This window comes from Typopeltis vanoorti, chromosome 12 (genome assembly GCF_054136105.1).
Source record: "Typopeltis vanoorti isolate ZY-2024b chromosome 12, IOZ_Tvanoo_1.0, whole genome shotgun sequence".
NCBI classification, from domain to species: Eukaryota; Metazoa; Arthropoda; class Arachnida; order Uropygi; family Thelyphonidae; genus Typopeltis; species Typopeltis vanoorti.
In genome coordinates this window covers 103,035,024-103,057,873 of record NC_143560.1, presented here as the reverse complement: position 1 = coordinate 103,057,873, position 22,850 = coordinate 103,035,024, and the positions used below count along the sequence as shown (strand labels likewise).

At 35.4% G+C, this 22,850-nt stretch overlaps 1 protein-coding gene across 1 annotated transcript; it reads left to right on the top strand.

Annotated features, from left to right (window-relative positions):
* The first annotated feature begins 227 nt into the window (after nt 1-227).
* On the top strand, nt 228-1,505 carry LOC150101085 (uncharacterized). Its single transcript, XM_090402160.1, has one exon. It carries the CDS (start codon nt 228-230, stop codon nt 1,503-1,505), a length of 1,278 nt encoding a protein of 425 aa, XP_090258286.1.
* The last annotated feature ends 21,345 nt before the right edge of the window (nt 1,506-22,850 follow it).

The following is a 22,850-nucleotide window of genomic DNA, read 5'->3' as shown; positions in this document are numbered from 1 at the left end:
TCGTTAGGGTCTTATCCTTCCGCAGCTGTGGGATCGTTTCGTATCTGTCTATGGCGAACAGACGATCGACTCCGAGCCGGAGCCCCGGACACACCATGCTGGCTTCGGCAGGTGAGGAACCCCCTACTTGCCTTTCCCGATATTCAGGTATAAAAGGTCCTGTCGCTTGCGTCTGGACCTTGCTGCCGACTTCCCTCAGCAGTGGGACTGCCTGAGAAGCGGCGGACATGAATAGCGCCGCAGTAATCGGGCGTCAGCTGCGGCAACAGAACACAGGCCGTACATCTGGACCTCTTGTGCCCCCCTCTACTCCCTACAGGGGCAGGCCACGAACGCCGTCCCATCAGCCAGCGTACCAGTATCCCCCGGCAGTTCAACAGGTCCAGTCCCCCACCCAGGGGCAAGGGAAACAGGACAAGAAGGAAGAGAAAGGAACCCTCGCTAAGATGAAGAATCGCGTGTCGATGCGCTGTATCTGGATGTGCTGCAAAGCACTGAGCGGAGGGATGCTGATGGTCATGATCGGAACGGCCATGACGGTGCTTGGATTCTACGCTGACTCTCTGTCGACAGAGAGGGTCAAAGAAGGCAACAGAACTGTGGAGGTTCTCGACGAAGATCGCAAATACCATTTACATAACCTCACTTTCGTAGGCCCCGTCTTCATGGGACTCGGTGGTTTCGTGATCGTCGCTGCGTGCGTGATGACCTTTGAACTTAGTGAAACGAACTCCAGAGTGGTGCCGATGAAGGGTAGGAGGCCGTCTGAAGGGGACGGAATGCTCACGGAGCAACTCATAGACGGACCTGTAAATAAGGGAAGACTCAACGGCCCGAAACCAGGGAGTTCGTATTTGGCTATTCCCCAAGTGACTACGATTGTTCGGGAACCCACGACGATCCCGGAGGTTGCAGACATCCCCGATAAAGGGGGAGGCACAACCACGGTTGCAGAGGTTCAGACTATAGCCGTGATTCCTAATGGACCTAGCCGCGAGACCAGACCCCGCCTGCCACTACCAGTGAAAGCGCCCTCACCGCCTCCCCCACCTCCTACGCGACCTAAGAAGCGACGCAGCCTTCTCAGTCCCCTCATCGACGAGTTCGTGCCGTCACCTCAGGACATCCAGATCCCAGACCCAGACGGATGCACCCCAGACTCCATCACCTCCCTGGAAATGGACGTTTACGTGACTCGGTGTCCTATGACAGTGCGCGTGCAGTTGGAACCTCGCTATCTTGCATCGATCGAAAGTGACGGTTTGTCCGACAGTGATACTGCGGAATCGTTGGACTTCCCCGGTAGGGGGAGGTTCTGTTCGCCGTGTGAAGTGGAGGAGCAGGATATTCCGCTGCTAGGACGGTGCAGTCCTCCATCGTCGCCCGAGTTCCCTATTGAACCACTTTTGAAACGGGACGGCAATCGGCGGTTTCCACTGCTTCGCCAGGGGGCGCTGGAGGATGCCCGTCTCTGTGACGGGCCCACAGCCGACGGATCCAGGTAGGAGGATCGACGGGTGCGCTATTATTACGATGAGGCCTCGACACGGTTGCACCGAAACGAAAGTGTGGCCAAAGAAGGAAGGAAAGAAGAAATGGTGTTTGTTTGTTTGAGTGACGTCCCCTCCTTTGATTGAGGGAATGTGGCTTTCTTTCTTTCTTTCTTTCTCTGGGAGCGTCACATCCCTCTGTCCCAAGAAAGGACAAGAAACAGAAAACGAAAGGTGAGTCTTTTGCAAATTTAGTGATCCAGAAAGCCTAGTTTACACCACTTTTCCTACACCACTCAATAAACTGCTTCCTGAAGCCAACCCAAACTAAATGTTCTTTGGCTCCAATAGCATCCCATTCACAGCTGTGTGAATTAGGGACCACGTTTATTCCAGGAGTGATTTTGAAAATGTAGCATCCCTTTTCATTTTGTCTTTTCTAACTTTAAGCAATTAATATTTTCAACGATTACATAAGAAAATAATGCATCACCCTATATACATTCGAGAACTGAAACACCAGTCATAGACATTCCCAGAATAGATCTGCCCTTTGATACACTGAACAATGTAATTAGCTTGTCAACTATGTATTTCTACTATTTCAAATTTTGTCTGGAACTAAAAGTCCAATGCCATGCACTATTTAGTAAAGAATCATTTTGTTCTTTGGAAATTTAAAAAAGAAAACCGCTTGTTCAAAATCCTAGAATTCCAGTTTTTTCAGGGTTTATTTTACACTGAATAAATCAGAAATCTTCGTTTTAACTGCATTTGTTTTCCTCTAAAATAGCCCAAGGAACAACAACAACAACAACAACAACAAAAGCTAACACTTAATTTATTTAAGAATGCGTGTTTTTCCCATGGTTAAAAACATGTTTAGTGATCATCATAATTTTTGTAATCAGTTTTATGAGGAAAATGCATCTGGAGATTTGAGCTTCTCATTTTGATTGGGGCCAGATCATACGCCGTCAATGTTTAGGATTAAGACTACAGCGAACATACCAATTCAATAATTGTGAGTTCTATTTCTTATTTGTGTAGTGTTAATTTGGTAGGGATGCAAACCAATTTATGGAAGGATAAATCCTGCTAGCTCCATATGAAACTAACTAACTAATCTTCCCTTAAAAAAGCTCATATAATCATTCCAGTGGTTCAGGTCTTTCTATCCAAAAACTAATAAGAATTACTTCTTGTATCGGAAGTACCTCATCCAGGTACGCCTGCATACTTTCCAGGAGGAAGAAAAACCTGCAATTTCCATCTTCGACTAGGTAACTCATCCTGGATCATCGATCATATATTTTAATTCATTTCTTTCCAATCGGTGGGTTCATATCCTTGATTTTTTTTTTCTTCCAACCGTAACACAGCGAGAATGATTCTTTTGACCATTACGATATCCGGAGTGCCAGAAGTCAATTATACAACTCCAGGTATTTAAAATCGTACATTGACAAGAAACGAATTTTAATGAGGTATCTCATATTCCTTATCAATCCTTGAAAATCATCGAACACGTCTAAGAAATAGGCATCTCGCGGAGCTAGAGAATCGAATGTCCGCCATCCGTAAAGTAACTGGGAAGAGAGGTGGCAGGAGGGCACCCTCGAACGTAGAAGCAAAGCAATCGGCGACGCTAAGTACAAAACACCTTACTTTTGCTTAGTGCGATGGCTTGTTTATACTTTGTCTAAGGCGTCAAGATTCCTTCTTACTGTCTGGCATCTTTCAGAGGAACCTTAATTCCATTCATCCCAGTGTAGCAATGAATGATTCCTATGAAAAAACGACCATTGCAAATATTAAACTTGAAAAAAGAGTAAAAAAGATACACATTATAGATGTTTTGTATTGAAATTAAGAAAAGAAACGTACAGTAAATATTTTGATTTATTGTTTTATTTTTAATCATCTGTCTAGCCATTGCGAAACGAATTTCATTTGTGATAGCCCATCTCTTCCGATCCTCGAGAGAGTCTAATCCTCATTAATAAACATAGTAGGAAATAACTATTCATGGTTTACCTAACTACATTAAGAGAGCTGAGAGAGTAATTAGGTATTTCCCATTTACTGATATAATGAGGTTAATGAAATGAAGACCATTTCTCTATAATAATTTTCACGGGCTGGTCTGAGTCGTTTTCTCTTCCCCTGTAAATGTATCTCTACTGCAATACATGCATGCAATCCACAGATGAAATGTTAACGTTTTACAATTTTTTTGAGACCTGCCCAGTTTATTTTTCTATGCTATTACGCACAGAAATACCTCCTCTCTTGTCAAATTATTACACAAAGAAAACAACGCTTTAAAATGCGTTTATTATCTAACCTTTTATAGCGATTAAGTACAATTCTTTCCCAATTAGTGCATTCTCATTGCTCGGTAGAGGACCTGCAGTGATTAAGAGCCTCATCGATTATCTTATCTCCCGATAAGAAGAAAGTATTATAATTCATCTCGCAGTTCACTCAAGTAGTTTAATCCCCGACAGAGATGTCACAAGAAAGGAGGAGTTAAAATCACCTCCCTTTAAGAACTCAAACACTTCGCTGCCAAATGAGATGCGTTGCAGTCTGTGCCAATGGGCGCTTATTAAATATTTTAATCCTTCCATTCTTTTCGTTCCATTTAGTTGACTGGGCGCGTCTACTATCATTTCGTTTTGGGGGGAGACCAGGGGTTAATAAGATTTTGGTATCGTTTCAGATTTCAAATCATCGCTATAATCTTTTCAAATAAAATGAATTTGTGTTATAGGAAAAGAATATCCACTCGACTTTCCATTCCGATAAAGTATTGATCATCATCATTGTCATCATCTTTATCAGCAAATCCATTAGGCAAACCTAAAAAAATAGAAAAAAAATGACAAAAATATCTGAATTTTTTCTAAATTTTTTTTGTGAAAAAATTAAAAAAAATTTCTCGCACTTTGAGCTCTTTAGCTTAATGTCAATTTAAAATATTCACATTTGAGAATAGCATCAATCTAAAATTTGAGTATTTTTAATAGAAAAATTATTTTAATTCCCACTTTTGTAAAAAATGCTCAATTATATTGCGGTGTACGTATAATTTTTCTGATAATAATTTATGAAGTCGGAGTGGTGTCTAACTGTGATTGTTTCTGGTATAGGAAACGTTTCTCTTAGTTTCAGTAGTACCAATCTTATGCAAAGCACTGAAACTGGGTTGTATACAACTTGCTGGAACAGTTGTGAAACGGTACATTAATATTTCATTCTTATTATTTTGTTATCGTAGAGTTAGCCTCTGATAGCCAAATACTGGAGCACTCTCTGTAGAGCTAACTTCATAAGTTTGAACAATATTTTATGACGTCACAATTTGAAACAAAATTAAACAATGCTCGCTCATAAAATGTATATTTTTAAATATTCAATGCAAAAATATATATACTGTATTAACAACTAAATTTCTAAATTATCCATATGCAGAAGTCGGACAAAATTAAATAGAAATTCCGTTTTTGAAAAAAAAAGCAACGATTACCCTTCTCTTTCTACTCCTAGAAGATTAAAAGTTATAATATCAAAATTATAATGTATAAATAAATAACAATTGAAAAACTAGATAAATGATTACTAGAAATAAACATAAATGCATACCTCCAAGCACAGCAATAGCTATCTGAATAATAGCATGGATTCTCCTGTAAAAGTTTTCTATATTTTATATACGGATAGCTTATACATTTAGAAAATTTTAAGAATAGACGAAGGATTTCGTGTTCTTATGCTTGGCTGAAAATAACAAAAAAATATATTAAATTTCAACCTTTCTTATAACATTTGAATCTATAATCGTCTGTGATGTTTTAAGATTTCCGTCAGTTTTTATGAAATATTTAATAGGAATATTCATCACTGATTCCATTGTACGTTTTATTTAGATAATTCCATAGAATTGCGACATACATAAGGACTGATTGAAGATCGTACATATATTTCAATAGACTGGGGATTCATTAGGATTGTTCCTTGTTACTTCTTTCAAAGAGAATCAACTATTAGTTACATGGCTTGTAAGTGAAAATATATTTAAGTGATTTATGATATTTCAAAGGGAATACAATTAGTCCAAACGAAAAGAGAACTGGTTGAAATAAAATATAAGACGCTTATTTTCATATAATAAACATATAAACATGCTCGTTCTTCTGTTTTATGCATGTAGTTTCTTCTTCACTTTCAGATTAGAAATGCAGTATCCGAGTTGAAAAAAACTTACTTATGAGTAAAAACTGAAGATTACGCTGAAATATTTGATTGAGAAATGATCCGACATCTTTCACTTATAGCCTAACTATCTCTTATAAGGCTTCGTAACCTATCTTCAGATATGGATCCTTTTGAATGAAGTCTATTTTAATAACATCGTCTCTTAGCTCATCGAGGATCTCTCGAAGCATGAGCGGGCTCATATGGCTTTTATGAAATCCAGTTAACTTAAGTGTATAAATGAACTGTGTAACCCAGATACATAATAGTACGCAGTCTGCGTGGTTATACGTAACATTATAAATTGAATATATGACATCACATTAGCCGTGCCGCAGATTGCAAGGGTAAGCACATAATAATTCTTTGAGTGGCATCGAATTAAAGCTGAAATTAGTTAGTCTGATGAAGTCACAATGCTACTACCACAAGACTAATGATTAGACAGCGTCCTATTGGCTTTCTGTATTACTACAAGCCCGAACAACGCATGTTTTTGTATATCTGTCGGTCTGGCTGCCCGGATGAACATCATATCAACATTGAATCCAACTGGCTGTGGGATCCAATTCTACTGTGCACACGGGGATGTTTGCGAAAGTATTGCAATAGAAAGTATTTAAGATAATGCGTTTGGTTCCGAAATTCGTTTTTTCAGAATCTCACTAGACCCTCTGGAAATCTTTCCCAACCCATTCATGAGCCATCTCCCATCTAGGAGGTTGATTACTATGATTGAGCGACATGGTTAACTACGGGCGTTACGACATGTGGCGAGGACCCTATCTCTTCCACATATTGTAAGTATTCATGGTTGTAAGTCCGTGTGTGTTCACTGGACCTGTTTATCTGTTCTGAGGGGCAAAACACCAGAGTTTCCGGGTAAATAATTCCTCTATCGCCTTATGAGAGCGACTAACTCATCTTTGGTCGAAAGAGACCAGATAAAGTTCGTCACGTCATCATTGGAGGGGAGTCTAACCCACGTCCAAATCGCTTCGTCTGGAAATCTTTAAAACAATTTTTTTCTAACTCTCTCAAATACACATTTTTCAAACTTCGAAAAAAGTTATCGTTTTAAAATATCTTTCGAAAAAAAAGAGGAGCTGGCTGGAAGGGAAATATATGCTTCCTCAGCTCAGTAGGTTTCGACCATACTCTTCAACTGGAAACAGTTGGGTTCGCATCCCGTCTCGGACGCAAAGAACTTTTATGAGGGCTTTTCAAATAGGGGTGAGTTATCCGATCTCATCGATCCTATCACGTGGCCAAAATGGCCAAGAGGACACTCAATTTGCAGACAATGCATATAGTAGGATTATCCACTCTATCATAGGAAGTAGGTTTCTGAAAAGAAATTTACTTGACTATGACAGGCCATTGAGCTTAAGACGTGATATATATGCTGCACTTAGATAAGCTCAGACAGTCACGACATTTGCAAACACTTGGGTATAATCGTGTTTTGGAAATGTGCACTCTCAATTAAGAACCTTTTAATTGAATGCGAGTTACCCAGCATCATATAAAGTGGCATAGTTTTTTACTTCCAAAATGTTGTTTGTTTTTTTTTCCTGTCAAACGTGAAGAAACTGAGAGGGAACACACTCGGTTTATTGATAGCGGACTAAACGAGGAAAGTTGTACTGCTACCAGTTGATGTCCGTGATTGATGACAAGCATCCTGGTCATCCCACCATAAGGATGCACTCGTATATGGATAGAGTCGAATGAAACCACACGATAAGTAAGAAGAAAAGGGCAAAATGGAATATTTCTCATCTATCACTCTTAATGAGAAAAACTACTCCCAGAGATCACTTCTCACCTTCTTCTACTTCCTGAAAATTCCATCTTACATCTACTCTATAATATCCATTCACTAATTCGTATGATTTTTGATATTCCAGTTTTTTCTTGGCATTTGCTAAACTGTAAAATCTGCTCTCGCTTGATGTATCACACAGTTCTCTATGCTACCATACTACGTACTCCCAACTACACTATTATTCACCTGATATATTTCCAATGACCAAATGTTGTAGTTAATACATATTAAATGAATGATATTTTAAATACGTACAGTAATTGTGTTAAGATTAACATCATTAAGATATTCCTCAGCCATAGCCAAGTTAGCCGGTCTTGGGCGCGAACAGCAGGGTTTTCCCTCCCGTAAAGCAGGCAAACCAGCCTCGTGAACACACGCTTTGACAGACATGGGATAACACCGGGAATAAAGAGCAACCAATCTATTCCGCGGGAGTATTAGTTATGGAAGCTTACGCGGTAAAATGTGTAGCCCTGCGCGAAAGCGTAACAACGATGAGGATGAGCTAAAATGGTATCGTGACCTTTGTGAAAAGAAAACAATATATAAAACAATAGTCATTCAGCTCAAAAAATCCTTTATGATCCATCCCACGGATAAAGGACATGTTATTCTGTTGCAGAACTAGTTTTCCAGCAACGAGCTCATTTTTTATTTTTTTTTAATTTATAAATATAAATTACTCATAACATTCTTACGTTTCTTCAAGCATCACGTAAAAACTCGCTAATGTTGAGCTGTTTTTAATTACGTTAAAGTAGAAAATATTATTTTAATATACTGCACAAGATTCATTAGCACACATTAGTTTTTTAGTTCGTCGTTTAGTTTTAACTCAGGGGTGAATTTTTGTGATAAAATACGCATCTCAGAAATTGGCCACGTCCTAGCGAGAATGTGTCACATGTGGTGCTTGCATGTTATTAAATATTGACAAAATTGAGCACGTTTCTGACATAAAACATCCAATTTAAAAATGTCTAATTGCTTAAAACTCTTGCTACGTATATTAAAAACTCGAAAAAGCGAAGTGTGTAATATTTTCAGTAATTACACTTTTAAATTCTTGTCTGCTAGATAGGAATGATTTAACAATCAGCATTTTTAAATGTCACGCGGGGATTAAAAATCAAATATTTAAATAATTTAATGCAGTTTAAACTCTGGCAAGTTTCGTGATTAATGCATACTTTGAAGCTTAAATGTAGAAAATAATTATAGAAGACCTCTATGGATAAGTTATGTTTTGGGTCATCATCTTTATATTCACGATTGTTGAGGATAAGAAAGATAAGGCGAATAAGTAATCCCAGTTTTATCAAATAAGGAATCCCTAATGCAAAAGGCAGCACATTACAGCAGCAACAGAATTCTTAAATTTTGTTGTTTAGTGTTTTTTAAAGTTTAGTGTTTGCATACACGATTTCTCCATTAGTTTACGCCTGTAAATAGCAAACTGTCTTTCTTCTCTGTTAGTGCACTAATACTATTTAAACGATTTCGGAATAATTTTCAGTTTCCAAGATGATTAATAAGAAAAAGATTATTCGATTTTTAAGCATCTAATTTCCACAGAAGGATATCAGATTATTACATTTTTAGATATTGATTTTATGTTTCAAACTTTTGATTTATTCAAATTCTAATTTTTGATTTATGATTTCGATTTTTGATTTATATTTTTGTTTTTGGTTTTAGATTTAGATTTTGGATTTTTTGATTCTGGAGTTTATGATTTTGATTTATGCATTTAAAATGTTTGATTTATGATTTCAGCTTTTGATTTATGATTTTTTATTACTATTGGTAGATTATGATTATTATTCTTCCACCATTAGATTTGTCTATCGAACATGACAACAGCACTCCACGAATTACCCAAATTCAGGTTTATAACTGGACTGTACATGTAACTATTACTAATTAGATTCAAGGTCGGTTTCATGTATATAAGGGGAAACTAGAGCACCTGGAGATAAAGCAGCCCATATGTACAGGCAGAGACAGAGTAAGTTAATGTCAAAAAAAGGTACAGAATATGCTATAAAATTATCATCGCTATGGTCAAAGCGATATGAATACCACGAAATTCACTGGACGCCCACCTGTTCTTGTGAGTGGCGAATATACGTGTCAGTGTATATGCACTCAGATTAATTTATTCCACTCTATTTAATCACATCTTTTTATTGTTTATTTTATGCATTTTGATTTTTGATTTATGACTGCAGGTTTTAGTTTTATGATGTTAGTTTTTCTAATTTATGTATTTAAATTTTTGATTTATTCATTTGAATGTTTGATTCATGTATTCGAATTTTTCATTTATATTTCACTTTTCTATGATTTATTATCAGTTTCAGTTTTTATATTTTGTGCATTTAGATTTTGATTTATGATTTTCGAAATTTGATTTATGATTTTCGAATTTTGATTTATGATTTTCGAATTTTGATTTAAGTTTATTACCTCTGTTTGCAATACTTTTTTTTTCTCTGAATTCGATAATTATGAAACCCAGAGAAGAACTCGAGCAAACCATCGGTGTTCTAAGCAAGTCAGAGACTCATTCATCAGCATTTTATTGTGCGTCACGTGCTCCTGAGCGCCATGGGGGAGCAATGAGAGTAATGGCGCCAGTCACCGGAAAATCTTTCATCACCCCTCATTTAATTCTTTGATTTCCACCGTGTGAGTAGTGCTGAGCGTGGGTGAAAGCTCACAATACGGAGCTGATTACGAGGTGAAATTGAGAAAAAGAAATCAAGGCAATTAACCCGCACAATTAACATGAGTTGTGAAATGAATCGTGCAATCTTCTGCAACGCGTATCTTACTTAAAACCACATCCGTACTCCTACACACTGGTCTAAAGTGATAATATTTGGAATAAAATTAAGAGTAGTGTTTTGCTAAGAAAGATATTCGAATTGAAATTGAGCCAAATCTTGTGATAATTAAATTATTGCAAACAAAGGTAATAAACTTAAATCAAAATCAAAATTCGAAAATCATAAATCAAATCATAGATCAAATAATCCATCATTAATCCATTATATATGATTAATAGGCATCAAGGAACTCTTGTGGTGAAAATGATTTGTTGAAATTTTATACGTTTACTACAATTTGGACATTAGACTTAGTTTCGATCTGCAAGGCTTGGCCGGAAAAATTGGGTAATACAGTTCACAAATGCACGTCAATAAGCAGCCATAAAAGCATACAAGAGTGCGATTAAAAACCATCTTCTTTATGATTCTCTACAGTCATTTCCATACTTTTTATGTGAATCCCACTCACAAAATACTGAAAGCCTATGGTATATTAGCATTCGTGCTGTTCAACTTCCGTCACAAATATTCATTCCCACCGTGAGATTTGATCCCACAACTTATTGGTAGGAAACCTAACGTGCTCTCCATTCTGGGTGCAGATCGGCAACGAACTCGTTGTTTTTTGATTTTGATTTTAATTTCATTTGTCCATTTTGAAGATTTAAGTAATTTCGCTATCTTTGAAAATTCAAGTAATGTTTTTGAAAAGCAATAGGGCTTAATTTCTTATTATATATGGTTTAAGGTGTAATAATTAATTTTTTATTAAAATATGCTTTGACTTCAAGTCTGTAAGCTGATCTTTCTATGCATTAATTGCTGTTTTGGGGTTTTTGGAGACTGACAATTAAAACGGGTTTAAATTAAATTTTAATTTTAGAATTTAGTTTAAATTTTGGAATTTTATTGACAACTGAATTGTTCACTGTAGAAATAAATTCATATGGGAAATATTTCTTTTTTTTTTTTAAACCTGCAACGTTATATATAAATTGTTAGAAAACATAAGACAATTAAACATCACTTATAATTATTCCGGTTTAGATATCGCAACCATTATATAACTAATAAGTTATGCTTAAAACTTAAACTTAAGGGGGGATGGGAGAGAAAAGTGTTTTAAACGAAAAGAAATAGTTGGCGTGTTCCGTGCTGTGTTCCATTCTTGATCCAATGCCAGGAAGGTAGACGCGCAAAGTGAGGTTGGCAAATGTTTCAGCCTGACCGATTGCATAAATGCATGATTTGTAAAGGAGTTGATCAAATAATCCATCCTGGACCAAAACTGAATTTGGGGATGTATTTTAGTGATGAACCAATACGCAGTTTTGATTAAAAGATATCAATGAGCATCACACTCAATGCGGTAGATAGAAAAATATAACTAAAGGATATTCTTCTATTCATTATCACCAGTAAGAAGATCTAAATAACAGACGGATTCCTTATTGTGTTTTTCAATCAAACAGCAGAATTATTTCGTGTTCTTGCTAATGAATAAAAGAGGGGCTGCTATAACGTGTAGGAACCACATGGAAAACTGAGATCCACGGAAACAATTAATTGCCAAACAAAAGTATTTCAGAAAATATTTAGTTTTGAATTAATTGTAGTATTATTTGGCAGTCAGGTATATTACAAACTTCTACGCAATAAATATCGGTTTTTCGATCCTAAGAAAAGAAACAAGAGCTATTCGATCTCTCTCTCTCTCTCTCTCTCTCTCTCTCTCTCTCTCTCTCTCTCTCTCTCTCCCTCTCTGTAACAATTGCAATAGTTCATATAATTGGCATTCTTGCAGAAGAGTAGCCAGAGGAGGTATTGTCTACCTCCTCTGGTAGACAATACGTACGAGAACTGCTGAGGACTTAACTCGCCATTTGTAGAAAAGGTGTTTTTTTTTATAAATGCACCACCGTACTGAGAAAAGAATGGAAGCTGCATTTTTCAAATCAAAGATATTCTGACTACTAACTCCATCACGGAGAGAGGCGGTTTGATGATAGAATACTGAAATGGTGATTATCCTTGTAACACAAACTAAATAACCTTTATTTTTATTACATGCTGTAGGATTCGGACTCACTACTTGAAATTTTATGATATCTAGACCTACACAATAGACAATAACACTTATGCCAAAAGTTTTTTAATACAGTTTTTATTTTATTTTATTGAAATTCAGTAATTATTACAAATTTCAGTATGCCAACTTATCGGAACTAATCTTGGCTGGCTGGAAAAAAAAAAAAGATGCATCTGCAATAATGCATCCGAATCTATCTATAAACATTACAAGGCTATAAGGTAAATGGACTAGTCAATTTTCGGGAATATCCAAGTTCCATTTTAATTCTCATCAAATATCTGGTTTCGAAATTATCATTTCTGACTGGGAACCATGAAGGAATATTTGGAAATCAGGATATAGAATTTGGAGGAGTGTAGTAGTAAGTAGCAAAGACAGGCTTTGATTGGAACTCTCTTGGTTTTAAATCCAATTGTTCATGTGAACAGCACCTATTCATTGTATATATAATAATAATGGAAAGATTACCAGTTGAAACTAAGTAAAGGACAGATGGCCCTTTTGGCAAACATAATCCCGAATGAAGAGTTGAAAATGGAAATGTAATATTGTAAAAAGAATTATAATGCTTATGGCAGATAAAGAAACACAATGAATAACAGATGCACAGCAAAATGCAGCTGTATTAACGTGGTATCTTTTGGGATGATATCATAAGAGAGCGTTTAAGGTATCCTTTCTGAGAATTCATGCATCATTTCTCCCCTTCTATATGCTGAGATAATGAGATATGCGTAAATCATCTCCAATATTATCCCTATCGCATCACATAAACTGCATTGCTAATTATTATTTTTTTTGTCGAAATGATAACAGAACATTTACCGCGTACATTATTCAGTTCGTGTCAAATAATACCTATCTAAGCTTCAAGAATTATTTGTATTGGTAATTACTAAAGAAAAACATAAAACATACTCTTTAAGAGACATTGAGAAAGAATAGCAACGAAATATTCACGCACAGAATCTCCAAAGCAGAAAGTTTTGGTCACGCAATACTTAGCAAATTTCTTGCTTAGGACTAGGTTATGGTCACGAAAATGAAATGCTTAGAGAAACGATTCTTAGACACGCATATGACGCCTTGATCATGAGCATCTTGTCTTCTGTGATGGTTTCAGACATTTTCTCTTGGGTGATTGTTTTTTTCAGAGAATGATAAAACCCTTGTAATCATTTCCGTACAACAGAAAAGACTTAATAAGTTTCTGATAACAGTGGCTGTTAGCAAAATAATCTACCTTTGTGCAATCCGTTGTAGAATTTAACAGTCCAAATTGCAATAGAAGAGAAAAAGGATAGATAAAGCCAAAACTATATGCTCAACTAATATGTTTATTTTACCCAGTCAAGAGTAATAACAATTAGAAATCTCGTGTAGATTTATGCAACAATAAAATTGCTCTTTAAATGTACTCCAACAATCGAAAAGTTGCGTTATTTTAAATAATTTGTTATTATTTCATTTGTCAATTTTTATGACCAGTGCTGCCACTGGAGAAAAGCGGTAGTGGTTCGAAACATAACTTTTTCCTGGATTTACCACTATAATGTTTTTTGTATAAATTATACCGCCGAAACTTGAATTACACTGTTCTAATGAGCATTAAAAGTATATTTTCTATTTAATTTGATTTGAGTTGAGTTTTAATGCGATAAACAGTTAACTAATGAAAAGTGTCTTGACCAATATAATCAAAGCAGTGTTAGAGTTCTTTTAAAACACATAACGATCTGAGATGGGTGGGTAACTGATTCAACTTGAGGTGTTTGGATAAGTTTGTACTTTTGACCTTGTTCGAATTGCGGCGAAATGGCATTAGAGCATTCATGTTTGCTTTGGCAGTGGTGGAGTTTCTAAAACGATTTATCATGTTTCAGCGTAGGAGCCAAACAACACACTGATGACTCCCTTTCTACAAGTTAGGAGAACATTAAAATTAATGATTGTAAAGCGAAACATCTTTTCTCTTAATTTATGGTCATTTTCATCTTCTGTAGTGTTCACGTGACAACTGGACATGCGCAGGGAATGTTTCGTTGTGTAGGATGGTCTCACTGAAATCATTCCAGAAAAATAAATGGCGCGTGTAACATCAGGATGATCAAAATATTTCAGTAGGGGTGGCGTTTATTCTAGATAAACCAAATGGCTTTACTTAGTCACTGATGTCTTAATGCTGTTGTAGATTGTGTCAATGTCTCTGAGATTATAATACCAGTGGCTTTCATACGATTGCCGCCATGATATCTGCACAGATTGAGACGCCCTTTGCTCATATATGTGAGAATTTAGTAGACATGGATCATTTGCTTGCTTATTTTTAATCATATAATGGAATAGTTCAATACAATCGAGTAAAAGTAAAGAAATATGCAGATTTATAAGGAGTTATGCGAAGGCCGGGAAGCAATTATGAATTTAAATGAGTTCGATAACAAACTACCAATCGTATGAGAAGAATTATAGAAAGTCCTCAAATCAGCGAAGAATAATAAAAGTCCTAGAGAAGATGGTATATTGCTGTTTCATTTTTTTATGCAGCTCCCCCTCCTCCCCACGAAAGGTTGTGCTGTAAACTTATAGTACATTCTTACTGTGGGTGGGTTAAGGATTATTTTCTCTTTTTATCAATTTTCTATATATTTTGGTATTTTCTCATTATTTTACCAAACATGGGACTTTTGTCAAGCCACTTCAGGCCTCCAGTAAGTAGAACTGTGGTCTAAAACCATGAGATGAAATTCTTCTTCCACCTAAAGACAATCATAAACATCCATGTCCACGGCGGGATTCAAACCTGCAACCTGTTGGTTGGAGAGCGAGTACGCTAATACTAAGAACCAGGCCATCTTCAAGGCCATACGGGATATGTTCAACGATATTTTAACTACAGAAAATTCTACGACAATGATTATCATATTATATAAATAAGGACAGCAAAGATGATATCAATAACTACAGGCCAATCAGAGTGCTATCGCAAATTGTAAAAATCGTTTATATATTAAATGATATATGCATAATCCAAAAACCTTTGGATTATGCATATATCATATGCAGGCTCAAGAGCAGGATTCTCTATAACAGATCATATATCCCCCCCACCTCCCAATGAGACCCGTTAAATCACCTTTCGATTGATTTAACGGGTCCCAATGAGACCCGTTAAATCAATCGAAAGAGACCACGTAAAGGTTCCTCATGTTACTGACTGGAATCGAACCCAGGTTTTTTCTGACTAAAGGGCTTCGTTCATACCGACTGACCTACGGAAACTCTCAAGGAGATTCTATATCACCGAAATTGTTTCCTACATTAAACGTCTTTCCAAATTCCTAATATACCTTGACAGAGAAAGAAGGAAAAAGGTTTTAAACATTAATATAATAAAAAAAAGAAGCAGAGAAAATACGATAACTCGGATCAGATTGGACTAAAATCAGCAGATAATCCCTGAAAATGACTATATTTATCCCAGACTATATTTGGCTTTAAGGAAAAACAAAGTAAAACAAGGAGAATCTCCTAAGGAAACAAAGCATTTTGACTGTATAAAGACTGTCTGGTAGGAGATTTACCTTTATGCTTAGAAAGAAATCTCTTTAATATATTTATCTGCGGAAGTGAGGCACGGATAACAACCAAAAAACAGGAAGACAGATTACGTGTTGCCCGATAGAAGAATGTTCCATATAACAAAAATGGACAGAATAAGAAATACTAGAATCAGAGGGATGACTGTTGTAAACCACTTCAATAGAGATGGGCTTTCCATAGTAGATTGTCAGACAACGTTTAGCATTGAGTAGATGATACCAGGAGAAGCAATGGTCGCTGAAGAACACGATAGAGCGTGAAACATTAAAGAACTGAATATGAATAAAACAAACCACTTACCTGTACCTTCGGATGGTAGTGAAATGAACACATCGCATTACGCTTATTGGTTTGACCGCCGAAGTGATTGCCAGCAAGTGATTCTCTTTCTGATAAATTTTTCAGCACTGCGTGTTAGTGTCTTGAGACTCTGATTACGTATTTCGCTCCAAATGCTCCTGGTTTTCTCTCACAAACATAAAATCAACCTTAAGCATATTAGTCTAGAGCGTTACATAAGTTGTTAGACGAGCGAATAATAGGAATTAGATAACTATCTGAGTTCACCGGTTTGAGTTAAATGGACGTATATTTTCTGAAGAATAATAAAATGGTTTGTTAAAATGTTAAAATAAAAGCATAAATAATCATGATAATAACAACTTGGGTAAAATGAAAATAACAACAGAATATTGAATTTTATTCTTTCGTTAAAAATAAATGCTCCCTGAATCAAAATGTTTCTTAAACAGATATTTCCTACGAAACTCCATTTTCTAATTTACACAGATTAAGTGACATTTTCTTTCATTCACTCTATTTAACAACATACTATGCATGATCATATATCATAATAGACAGAGTTATCACTTTATCAGACTTACAATTGGTGAAACATCCAAATGCCCTCCACTGGATCTTTAAACTGAACACGCATCAACATACAACATTAAAATTCAAAATTATGATATTACTTTATAAACCCAGTTACTAAACGTACTTTGTAAATTAATTCATTTTTTAAAAATTGTTAGCACCTTCTTTAGACTTATTTTTTTTTATTAGTAACCAGAGCATATCTAAAAAATGACATAAAATGAATTTATTGGCAATAAAAAAAGAATAATTTTTTTCATGATTATTTATATCATCTTCTATGTTTCCTTTTCTGTTTTTCGTTCTGCATTTTTACAGTTTTCTTCTTCTTGGTTTTTTTTTTCAGTTTGATTTCTTCTTCTACTTTTTTCTTCTTATTATTGTTCGTATTTTCCCCATCTTTTTCTTTTTTTTTTCGTTCTTCGCATTCCCTTTCTTCCCATATTCCTCTTCATTTGATTCATTATCATAATTTTCTTCTTATCCTTCTTGAACGCCTATAGGATGTGAATGAATTTATCTATTTTCGTTGGTTCAAAATCTCTATATTAAATGATTTGGCAGCTAAGATGAGAGAGAGAAAGAGAGAGAGAGAGAGAGAGAGAGAGAGAGAGAGCTACAGATTCATTATTCATATGGTAATACATAATACATGGTGGCCGTTTCTTGATGGAGGATTATGAATTTCTTATTGCACATTTAGCACAGCAATTTTTACATGCATGTTACTGCGAAGAGGGTAGGATGGAAAGAACCCGTACAAACTATGTACGGGTTCTATATTTCGTAATACCTTAAAACTTGTGACAATTTGACAAGCGTATGTCATGTTACAAAAGTTCCCTCTGTAATTATACTTTATCCATTGTTTTAAGTCTTTTCTTTTAAAAAAAATCTAACCCATAGATCATAAAAATCTAACAAAGAAGGGCGAATAAAAAGTCCTGGTTGCAATTATTTGATGACGAAAACAAATAGAATTACGGTGGATAAAGTTCATTATAATAAAATGAGTTTCGCTTATTAAATTAAAGTTGAAAGTAAACTAGAAAGCTATCAAAGATTATTGCACAACGTACACAATCAACTAGGTCGATTTGAAATTAAATCAGTACGAAAAAAATTCCCAAATTTGGATCCATGGTCAGGTCTCAGCGAATTTGATTATTCTTTCGATTTTTAATCGATTTTTTTCGCAACAAGCTAATAATACATTTTATCAAAACACAACTATTATAGATTAATCTGCAACGGTTTCCCCTGTATATGTTGCATCCATGTATAGCACCAAAGTTGACCAGGGAAGTTATTGAATGTAGTATTTTATTTTGTATTCTAAACATAAGAATGAAATAAAAATTAAACATGGTGTCATAATCTTTGCCATTAGAGAAAGTCATAGAAAGTTTATGGCTATTAAATAAATGTATATTTTAATGTATATATTGGATGAAATGGGGTAGGAGGAGGTTAGTTTAATTACGTTATTTAATATATTTTAATAAATACCTCTATCTACTCCTTTTGAACCTTTAGGTTCTTGTGCACACTCATTGAGAAATGAAAGAAGTTGAATGAATTCTATTAGCTCTGTTCTGAAGGTGACACCTACACAAAACACTTTCTGCCCTCCTCTTTGTTCGCAGCAAAGCCGGTCGATGAAAGCGAATTCACAAACACCGTATACTCATCTCTCCTTCGTTGTAGTGGTAATCGTTTGGGTTAAGTTAATAAAAGAGAGGGGTTTTCGTACATTTTCATTTTCACACACTAACTTCTAAACAGTTACAGGACTCCAGTGGAAAATGAATGCCAAACATAAATTTCAGATTAATTTCAATCAGTTTTGAGTATTCATTCTGAATGGATGGATGCTATGAAGATTAAAAGACACTTTAGTGAAAAAACGGATCAAGATTCTGCTGTTTCTTTTACAAGTAAAAGGATGCATTTAACATGGTTTTATAGATGCGATAAATGGCTGCTGGCTTAAACTATCAATACAAGAATTACAGAAATACTATGCCTGGACGTTATTCTTATTTTAGCTGCTGTTGTACTCAGCAAAATGAACAGAAATTCTCGCGATATTTCAGCTTACATTGCTGGAGTACTTCGAGAAGAGGTAAATGCGTAAAAAAGACATCTCCATTTATGCTCCACAAGAAAGAGTATCCAAGTAATACATGATTTGTAGGATCTTATACTATTTTAAATTAGGCCAGAGAAGTCAAAAAGGTGGGTTTTTAGACAGTTTGCATTACACATTAAATTCTGATGCCCTATCCCATTCATGTGGCATTCCCTATCTAAGAGACTGGCTACAATGATATGCCTCATTGTTGACTACGGGCTTAACGACATGTGTTGAGGACCCTGTCTCTTCAACATATTGTCGTAAGCATTCATGTTTTTAAATCCATTTATGTTCACCTGGCTGGTTTGGTTGTTCTGAGAGACAAAAAACCCGAGTGTCTGGCTGAAAAAACCCTCTACCTCCGTATAAGACCAGCTAACTCACCTTTAGTCGAAACAGACCAGATAAAGGTTCCTCAAGCCTTGGACGGGAATCGAACCCAGGTCTTTCCAACTTCTTTTATAGCGACTGAGATACGGATGCTGTGGAGATTTCATACCTCAAAACTTAAAGCCGTAAAACACAGTTCACAGATAATGCATTTTCATCTTTGTGCCTCAGCCGCCTCTACATTATCATAAATAATAAAACCCCTTATAAATACTCAATATTTCTGTATATCTTTTACAAAATGAAACTGATAATTCGAGATAGACATTCAAAGAGTTGACGAGGACCTTTAATGTGTAAAGAGCCGCAGAGTATTTGGCGGAACAGAATAAGAAAGTTTTGAAAACAAGAGGATCGAGATTATTTAAACTTGGGAATTACGTGTTTGTCGAAAGTATGAATGCGAAAATATGAATGCGAAAAAATGGGTGGGAAAAATTGCTGAAAGTAATTTGTATGATCAAACCGACCTCGTTTCTTTATTAAAAGTGCGAAATGGCTAAAACCAACTTTTGATTCGATTATTAGTGTCACCGAGTTATCTCATTCTTGATCTGAATTCAGACAAATGTAACACAACTGTACATCTATTTTACTGTATAAAATATTTAGGAAAACTAAACAAATGTAAAACATATATTTAGTTTAGTTTGCTAATAACAGTTTCAACTCATCTTTAAAGTATAGATCCATTCAATTTTCAAATATCTTTCTAAAAACGAACCATTTCCACAGTTAAAAGTTCAGGTTTAGAGCGAAACATATTTGGTTTCAAAAAAATGGTGCAATAAAATAACATATACATTATTATTATTATTATTATTATTATTATTATTATTATTATTATTATTATTATTATTATTATTATTATTATTATTATTATTATTATTATTGTGTTGTTGTTGTTAAGGGAGACTTCCAGGGAATCAGGGACTAAATGAGGGACACCATACCTGTTCATACCTGAACATACCTGTTCTTGAATTCATTCACACCACTTGTGCAGACAATATTCAATGACAAATCAGTCCAATCGCTCTGAGAGAAAAACTTCTACCCTCAACACTTTCTTAGTGGCATTAATTCTGAGCTTCCAAGCATGCCCTCTTGTCCTTTCCCCGCCCTCCATAAAAATGAAAAATTCCGTCAACTGAAATCCTGTGCGACCCTTTCAGAAGTTTGTAAGTCTCGATCATATCACCCCTCTTTCTCTTGTTTGCAAGTGCCAACAAATTATTTATCTTCATCATCAGTATTCCACAGTCCTCATTTCATATTTGACTCTCTCTCTCTCTCCTTGGCACTCACTCCACTGTATCAAAATCACCACAGAAACCAGACCTTCATAGAATACTCCAAGTGAGGTCTCATCAAGGCTTTGTAAAGAGGCAAAATGACTTTTTTTATCTTTACATGCCAAATTTTGTTTTTTCAGCATTACAATTATTCTCAAAAATTGTAAACACCAAAATTGTATTTGCAATTTTTGCTATATAACCCTCGAACCTCGACTTCCTGTCTACTAAAACTCTGAGATCCTTAACTTGATCAGTTTCTTATAGCATAAGGTCATCAATGTAATACGACATTGGATATCTAATTATGCCGTAGTGAATTTGAATTTACTGACATTGAACTGATATCCATTTTCCCATGCCCACAATTCCAGCCCATTCAAATCATTCTGCAAGTATTGCATATCAGCAGCATCCCTGATTATCCTACCTATCTTTGCATCATCAGCAAATAGCTGAATGTTGCTTTTCAAATCCTTCCCAATATCATCAATGTAAAAGAACTGATCCTTGTTGTACACCACTAGTTACCTTAAATCTTGCAGATTCCCATCCTCCATATACCACTTTTTGATGTCTGTCAGTCAGCCATCCTTTTATCCATGCTAATACTCTCTAAACCAAACCCATTTTCTCCAATTTATGCAGCAGTTTGCTATGCTGCATTCTGTTAAAAGCCTCAGAAAAATCGGAACGTGTCTTGGCGTATCCATTCCCCTTGTCTAAGTCAAGGGTAAGATTATTATGGAATGTGAGTAAGTTGCTCTTGTATGACTTTCTGGTAGATAGTAAATATTCTTATGGGTTCTACGGATTGTTCTCCGTAGGATGCACTTTATATTAAAGAAATATATTATTTAGAGACTGTTTCCTCTTTTTAACAAAAGTAAGATAACCTAAAATGTACTTTTCGCATCCACATTTCGTGAAAGTGACTGTCCTTTTTGCTCTGCCATGTTTTTGGATTTTGCTGATATCCCTTAGCTTAATAATTCTTAGTTTTGTAAAGTTTGAACACTTCTTCTTTCAAGCAAGGAAAATCTTTTTATAAACATACTTATCTATGGTTAAACGCTTTCTAATGAACTGTTCTGTTTTCGTCGTATTATAATTTCTTTTCCAAGCATCGTTGAATAGTTTTAGAGTAAACATTTTGCGACAGTATACACGTATCTGATAACTCAATCGGTTTCTATAAGGATAATCCAGGGGTTTCGTTCTAAATTCAAGTAAAATCTGAGTAAAATGAGAGTTATATTTTTTAAAAACTTTTTTATCCAAAAAACACAAAAAAAAACAGATGACATGAGTAGGAAGAAATGAAGTTGATGGTTACGTAGGTGTGAAGTTCAGTTGCTTTTCAGCAGCATCTCATGATTTTAAAATCTTGGAAGAAAGAGGAAAATGACGCTATCCAATTAGCTGAGGAAGGACGTATTCAAGTCAATTCTCCCTCAAAGAAATTTATTAATTTAATAAATTAAATATACAACTACGATTCTCTGTAGTTCAGTCCGCTTCGAATACGCCGTTTGGCTAGAAATACATTGGTTCGAATCCCGTTTGCAACAGTTTTCTCAGTTTATGATGTTTATTCTGAATTTATTCAACGCATACACTAAGAGAAAGCTGCTGCTAACGTTTTCCAAAAATCAAACATATACTTGATAGATAATAAACTACTTTTATAATAATCTATTTTAAAATGCACTATATTCAAAACGTTACCTTTATATGCTTTAATTTCTTTGTGTTTTAAATGCACTTACTTTTTTCTTGGATTGTTATCAATAGGCCAGTTCAGCCAAGCCAATCATAACAGCGGATTATATTTATCATTGACATTTTTGAGGAGGAAATAATTGTAATTGACAGGGAAAAATTCCCATAACTTCCATCCAAAAGCGGCTACGTTGGTTTTGGTTTCAACGTCCTATCAAACTATAAACTGTATATAACATACTCTCCCAGAAAGGTATTAAATATCGGAAAAGTGTAAAAAAACTGTGTTAAAGGAGGACGTATCATAGTTTACAAACAGT

Bases quoted from the DNA above. Each gene is read 5' to 3' on its own strand.
- LOC150101085 (XM_090402160.1), top strand. From the start codon at position 228: ATGAATAGCGCCGCAGTAATCGGGCGTCAGCTGCGGCAACAGAACACA.